The sequence below is a fragment of the Pyxicephalus adspersus genome, chromosome 12, assembly GCF_032062135.1.
Source record: "Pyxicephalus adspersus chromosome 12, UCB_Pads_2.0, whole genome shotgun sequence".
NCBI lineage: Eukaryota > Metazoa > Chordata > Amphibia > Anura > Pyxicephalidae > Pyxicephalus > Pyxicephalus adspersus.
This window is the reverse complement of record NC_092869.1, coordinates 1,099,734-1,106,964: the sequence shown is the minus strand read 5'-3', so window position 1 is coordinate 1,106,964 and position 7,231 is coordinate 1,099,734. Positions and strand designations below refer to the sequence as shown.

Here is a 7,231-nt window from a genome sequence, read left to right as displayed (position 1 = left end):
GAGGAGGCCCCAACCAGCCCTGCACCGAGTACTGTACACCTACTGTGCCTATTATAAAGGCTCCTTAATATGACTAACTCACAAAACCATGAAATTCTAGAGCAGCCCAGAGTTTCGGGATCACATGATAGTTATTCCTAAAGGGGGTAGCCCTTCTTTCTCTTCCCCTAGCAGTAAGGGTTGTAACTGCCTGTGAACCGTATCCCCTTTTTAACACAGCGCCCCCCCAGGCCTTCTAAGGTAAACGCAGAGCTTGACTAATCCTATTCCTGGAGTTGGATTCAGTACAGGAAGATCTGACAGCAAACTGAGCCCCTCACAGCCAGGATCTGAATAGATCTGTATGGTTCCCAGCATCCTCGCACATCCAGCCATGGCAGATGCCCGCACCGTGAATAAAGACATAAATTTACTTTGCTCTGTGTATTAAATAATGGTCATTTGTTCCCCATAGATGGATATTAGGTGCTGCTGATCTCCTGCCACCACTTCCTGTATATAGGCAACGGCTTCTGGACCGACATCCCCTGGTGACAACGGTGGACCATGCCAGAAATAAGGGCAAGTGACTGAACAAGAAACTCCATGGCAGGATCACCAGGGATTATTTTAATGAAAGCTGCAGATTTAAAAATACTGAAAATCTGAAATGACATTCACACAATAAACCTTGTATGATATTTAACCTACAACAAAAAAAAAAAAAACCTGATTAGTCAGAGAATCCAGCCTAATCTTTGGGCCACATGATCCAGTCAGAGAATCACACACGTCATTCAGAGAAATGAGTCTAAGAGTCACACCAGCCAGTCATAGTCGCCTGTTCACTTAACATGCTGCTCAGTTAGCTCTCAGATCTTGACAAAAAGCCAATTTCAATGTGCAAGGAGGAGTTGCTGAGTCCGGCCCTGCCGCAGGCCCACTTTACTGAGCTGAGCTATCATGGCAGATTGTATTGCGTGGACCCTTAACCGTTGGGTGGCAAACAATGGAACCCATTTTAAAAATGCAGCAACTAAAAAAAATTGGAGTCATCTCAACAGTCCTAAATTGCTATGTCCTGGACCTGTCTTGGGGGTCCAGTTAATACTGTTTGGCACATTAGGACAGTTGTGCAAAAAAAAAAAAAAAAAAAAAAAAAAAAAAAAAAAAAAAAAAAAAAAAAAAACTAGCACTTGATGTCAACCAACATAAACAGGACTGAACCCCCTCTAGAGGGAGAACCCCACAGGTAAGTGGGCAATGGTTACCCTATAACTAAGTCCCATGGCACTCCAAAATTAGAGCGTCCAGAGACAGAAACAACTTCCTACAAAACCCCGAGGTGTTGGGACCTCGCTCTAGGAGGAGGCGCGGGCAACAGGCAGACGAGCGGGAAGTCCTCCACTATGAAATGTATAGAGAACGGTGATGTATGTACAGGTGATGGTAGAAAAAGATGGAGACTTATCCGAGGGTCTGAAAAAGCCCTAAAATTTGTGAGACGGTGACGCCCATAGTGACTTCCTACCAGCCGCTGGGTAGCAGAGTTGAGTCCAGTGACAAGCTAAGTTTTGAGGTTAGAGTGCAGAAAGTTGGGTTTAGTGTTAGGAGGATGGGGCAGGGTGGGGTGAAGTTAAAATACACATGCAGGGAGGGGTTGCGGGAAAGAACAGGGGAGGGGTGAACTACAATTCAACTGGAGGGTCAGAGGTATCAGACCGGGGTGGAAGGAGGAATTCGGTCACTCAAGTTTCCATGGCGCTGCTAAAAAATGGATCCTTATCAGAAGTCTAGGGCTTGCGGTGATGAGACAGACCCCCCCCCTCCTCCCGCCATTGCCGTACTGGGCTGTAGTCGAGAGTCCTGCGCTGGAGGAGGTTAAACAATTCAGTCTATCTTCATGAAGATGAGATGCTGCCGAGCAGTGACCGGGGTCTGCCGAGCGAGGATGGGGGTGGCAGGTTCTGATTCAAGGAATCCGGCACACAGCCGCTAGGTGCTAGTGTCCTTGTGTTGCAATCGAACAATCTGAAAGATGTTCTGTGGAGAGAAAGAAAGAGAGGGACAGTTAGTAACTGACATAGTGAGTGCAGCAGAATACTGTGCGTGCTCGAGTGTCATAGTATCTGATGGCCAAATGAACCCAATGAGGCTTCAGCAGCAAGCCCCTCTCCACCAGTGAGGAGGAGAAATACAAAACTCAGGCCAGGGCAGCCTCTACTACTAGAGGTAGAAAAAAAAAAACAAAAAAGACCTCAAATTGTGAGAGGGGGAAGTGACCTCTGGAGGTAATGACGCCCATTACTGTGATGGAGGAGGGGGTGACCCGTGAAGTGCGCCCGGGTAGGACCGATGGGGTGGCGATGGTGCCCCACCGGGGTGACAGGTTACCTTGCTGCACGTACTGTCATGAGTGCAGTTCTTGTTGTCTTTATCTGTTGCTTGTTCCTCCACCTTGAGAGAGGAAGAGAGAGATGGGGAGTGGTCAGATTTTCAGGATGGGCAACAGACCAAGTGAATGGTGGAGCTCAGAATAAAAATTACCTCTTTCCTCCACTTCAGCTCACAGAACACTCGCTCGAAACATTCGTGCATGTAGTTAAACTGCAAAACACGGGACAAAAAGTGTCATGGGGGACAGAAAATGCGAGCGTGGCCAATCTACTTCCTCCTTCAAGAAACAAAACCCAAAGCACAGAACTCTTTATGTGACAAATAAGCTGAAGATATAGATACAAAGGACACAGAATTACAAATTACTGCCTTGGATTAAGCGGCCATTGTTGGAGCATGCTGGGAGTTCCAGTTTAATCACCACTTACATATGGAGTGAAGATTTTCACCCATCGAGGTTTTTTCTCCCCACGGGCGTACTCAAAACAGAATGCCATTCCCTCCTCGTCTGTGTCCCATCGCTGCATCTCGTCCCATTCGAAGGCGATCACCTGGTTCTGTAAACACAGGCAGGACGGGTCACCAAAGATGGGCACAACACTGGACTAGTTTCCCCCACCCTCGGGTTTCACCTCTGCCTCACCTCTAGCTGCCCCTCCTCTGTACAGGCCAGGAGTTTGAAGTGTTTGATGCTGATGGCGGTGATGACATGGCCCTTCCGGCGCGAGTCGCAGGAACAGTGTGGGAAGATGATCTCATTGTAGCCATCACAGCTCCGTAACATGTTCAGGTACTAGGAGAGATGGGACCAGATCGGAGGTGTTACTACGATAGGGTCCCCCTTCCGCTATAGCCATTGTTACACCAATGGACAGGACTCAAATTAGGGTACAAAAATATGGCCAGTGAAAGCAAAGGGCCGACCTGCATGCTTGCTGACACATGACAGGAGTGACCGTTCCATGAGGAATGTATATGACGCGAATGCATCTCTCGCCTCCAAGCCCATCAGAGCAGCCCATAATAGGGCGATTATTGGAGTCTAACAATGATTTTGGGCAAAGTTAAAGAAGGGGGGGGGGGGATAAATATTGTATATGTCCGAATCCCTTAGCATATTAGCAAGAGGACTGGAAAAGATTGGAGCAGCACTTTAAGCTAATCACCTCCCTCTAAAATGAGGAGGATGAGGAGCAAGTGTTTGCCCAAATGTAGGAGAGAACAAATGTTGTCACTGCTGGGTGGATCCCCTAGACTTTCTAAAGTCTCATTTTCCAGATATTCTTACCATTAACATCTTCCTTTGCTCACAGAGCTTTTGTAACTGGTAAGCTTTATCGTCGGCCTTAATATACCCACGCTTGACATCATCTATGGCCTGCAATCAGATGAGAACAAAGTTAATGGCGATACCCCTTGGCCGATGACAGAATACAGCCTATTGCAGGGGAATCTGCTGAGGCAAATCGTGTCTTGATCAGACTGAAGACTAAGGTCACTTGTGAAATCATCCATTAGTGTTTCAACAGCTCTGCCGCTTACCTGGTGGAAGAAAAAGGAGACGGCCAAGTCGTTGTCCTTCAGCAGAGACTCCTCTGACGTAGTGAACAGCCACTTGCGTACGGTGAGGCAGGTCCCGGGCACGGCTGAGGTGTAGTTCTGTACGTAGAGCTTATGAGGGAACTCGTTGGGGGCCAATTTCCTGACTGAGAGAAAACAGAGTGGCTGTGTTACAGACGGTAGCCATGCTCACCATACTTTTGCCTTGCAATAGCTATAGGAACACAATTGTGGTCAATAAGCACCTTCACCAATGCCTCCATTAAATGCCACTCATAGAAACCAATCGGTTCATTTAGAAACCTGCCAATTACCATGACCCCCCCCCCCGATATAAAATAATTCTATACAATTCCTGTTACATTATAACTCAAATTGGTTGTTGTCAGTGTAAGCACTCAGCTTCATTATGTAAACCTGACAAAGAGAAAGAACAAGCTCAGCTTACTGACCAAAGGAATGATTAATGACCTCAAACAGGGCAAAGTAGTTGGCGGTGATGCCGTCCATTCCGATCTTGGCGGCGAGGGCCTGTGGGGAGAGAGAAGACCCTGGTGAGGTGGCCTGAGATGCAGACAGACAAACCCCCCCCCACCACCACCTAATGAGACTTGTGATTGGATGTAGGCAGAAAAGCTCCTCCCCCTTTAAGTTACCTGGTACACCTGGTCCGTGGTACTGTTCTTCTTCACGCGAACTGTAGCCGTGGTCTTGTCTGGTAATGCTATGCGGAGCTCTACGTCAGACACTCCATTGTAATTCTGAGGGAGGAGAAACAAAAATCAAATAAGCACGATATAAAAGAAGAACAAACACGCACAAATTCATTTGATAAATACTCTCACCTCATCTGACTCAGACAGGAATTCCTGCATGATGTCACTTTCCCCAATCACCCGTATAGAGCAAACTGCAATAAGAGAGGAGAAATCACGTCAGTCTAATACAATCTTTACATTATAGTCCCTAAAATGTTCTTATTTTCTTCATAAGTATCCAGCAAGCCGAGTGAGACTCCTCATATCAGCTGCAGGGGGTCTCAGTGCTGTCAGATTTAGAGGATAAATTCCCAGAATATCTATTTCCTCCTTACAAAATAACATTACCAGGATTCACACCGGACTTTGAACTTACTTAGGTAAAATTCTTCTCATCTCCACTTTCAACTTTTTTCACAGTTGAATGCTGAATAAGCATATTTACACTCCCAATGAATCCTGCGCTGTCCTTGTTTGCTGCTGCACACCTCGTCCCACGCCACCATTCTTCTGCCTTTATGGAATTGGAATCCAGGTGACTCTTTCTGAATTCTTCCAGCTGCAGCCTACCACCCCCCCCCCCACACACACACACACTACCTATTTACCTAGGCGAGGTAACATTTACACCTGAAACCTTGGGATACCCAAATTTTTATATCTCAGAAGTTTTATTCTGACAACCTATAAACTACTCATTCGGAGGGGGGTATCCTACGGCTTTGGGTGTAAATATTACTTCGCCTAGGAAAATGGGGAGGGGTACAAGCAAAGAAGGTAAATGTTTACTATAGCAGGGAGGAGAAGGAAACAGATGAAGCAGGACGTCATTTTATCAGAATGGGCAGCTTTAATGCCAAGTCATTTATAATCCGGGGTTGCTCTTCAGCAGGGTGGTCCCTCCCCCTGCACATTAGAATTGGAGACGGCAGATCTATAAAGGAATCTATTGAAAGCCCTGAGAATGCATCAATGTCAGATTGGGATATGAGATGCAGATTGAATGACTGATCTACATAGAACAAGAAAAGTTAGAATCCCAATTGTATTTAAAGCATTAATAAAAGCCCAGCTAGTTTATTGGTTGCTGTTTGGGTACAATAAGGGAAATCTCCGCTCACTTCCTTATCCATACCCCATTGGCAGAACCCCTTTCACCTCCTCAGGTTCCAGCGACAGCTTTATAATTTTGGATTTCCCCTCTTTATGTCTCGAGGGCAACGGTCACCCAGACAAATTGAGAGGGTAAAATAAAAAGATAGTGGGGAATGGTTGGACCCTTTATCCAAATGTTTTCTCTGTGCCCTCGCTAGGTTCAACAGCCCTCACCAATGCGACCACAACAAATATTTAGGCTTTACAGTCGTCAAGGCGCAGGAGAAATCTACCAATGGTGGCACCTGTTCTGGTGACAACGGTCAAATTGGGATCTGTTTAGAAAGATCCACCCCACTTCCTGTTGTGTCTATAAAACAGGAAGTGGGGAGGAATACTCCCAGGCTGCGCTGACCGATACTGAAGCAGATTTGGTACCTTTCTCAAGGTATTCCTCCAGGCCCCTCCTCCTGGCGTCCAGCTGCTGTTCTGATAGAGAAAAGGGCCATTTCCCAGGTAGCCGGGGGAAGGTAAAATTGGCGAACTCCCGTTTGAGGTTCTGGTTCAGAATGGCAAATTCCCGGTATCGCTTGGAGCACAGCTGCCTGCCAGCCATGTAGACGTTGTAAACCTAAAAGAAAATGCAGATTGCATGAGAGCCGAGGATATCACAGAGAAAGGTAAAAAAAAAGATTTCCTTCTGAAAATGCTAATTACCTGGCTTCCATTATTTCTCTGACCCGGAACAAGTATGAGGATAGCAACTTTTGTGCTGGTTCTAGGTCGCCCAGGAGAAATCTCTCCTCTATCCCTAAAGGTTCACAGATTCTACCCTTCACCAAGCAGGTATCCAAATCTCCCCGCCGCCCTATTTACCCCAGCCTTGCCCCTCTTACCACAAACTTCTCGCCATTCTGCTCCACATGCTTGTAGGTGGGGATGGAGATGGGTACGGCTTGTTTCTCCGTGTAGTCATAGAAGGATTGTCCCGAGGAGTCATCGCTGGGGTCCAGGTTCTCAGCTTCATGTGGAGGTACAGACAGCACGGTGAGGACCAACTCCTTCTCTCCGGCCCGGATCAGATCCACCACTTGTTTGTGAGTGGCCCCTTCCACATTGACCCCATTCCTGAATCGGGGGTGGGACAAAGGGCAGAGATTAGACCAAAAGGGGCAAAAGAGGGCTAGCAACTATCAGAACCAATCACACTCTACAGAAATACACGACCCGTATCTGTTCCTATTCTCTATGTATGCACAGTATTACTACTCATCTTGTACCCTGGGTATAATTCTCAGTATCTGTTCTTATTCTGTATGTATGGACTCTGCACAGTACCACTTCTCTAGTCCTGTACCCCGGGTGTAATTCTCAGTATCTGTTCTTATTCTGTATGTATGGACTCTGCACAGTACTACTTCTCGTCATGTACCCCAGGTATA

General features: G+C 46.8%; 1 protein-coding gene across 2 annotated transcripts in view; it reads right to left on the bottom strand.

The window, feature by feature from the left end:
* Window positions 1-570: 570 nt before the first annotated feature.
* Window positions 571-7,231, bottom strand: part of SNX27 (sorting nexin 27) — an 11,159-nt gene continuing 4,498 nt past the window's right edge. The window contains exons 2-13 of one of the 2 annotated variants that reach the window (XM_072427820.1): window positions 6,686-6,917; window positions 6,228-6,420; window positions 4,782-4,846; window positions 4,593-4,697; window positions 4,389-4,467; window positions 3,919-4,082; window positions 3,665-3,754; window positions 3,020-3,169; window positions 2,805-2,933; window positions 2,527-2,586; window positions 2,374-2,436; window positions 571-2,022 (exon numbers count right to left, since the gene is read on the bottom strand). In XM_072427820.1, coding sequence (XP_072283921.1) covers window positions 1,975-2,022; window positions 2,374-2,436; window positions 2,527-2,586; window positions 2,805-2,933; window positions 3,020-3,169; window positions 3,665-3,754; window positions 3,919-4,082; window positions 4,389-4,467; window positions 4,593-4,697; window positions 4,782-4,846; window positions 6,228-6,420; window positions 6,686-6,917 — 1,378 coding nt within the window. In that variant the 3' untranslated portion in view covers window positions 571-1,974. The remainder of the gene's footprint in view (window positions 2,023-2,373; window positions 2,437-2,526; window positions 2,587-2,804; window positions 2,934-3,019; window positions 3,170-3,664; window positions 3,755-3,918; window positions 4,083-4,388; window positions 4,468-4,592; window positions 4,698-4,781; window positions 4,847-6,227; window positions 6,421-6,685; window positions 6,918-7,231) is intronic. The other variant, XM_072427821.1, reaches the window with a different exon arrangement.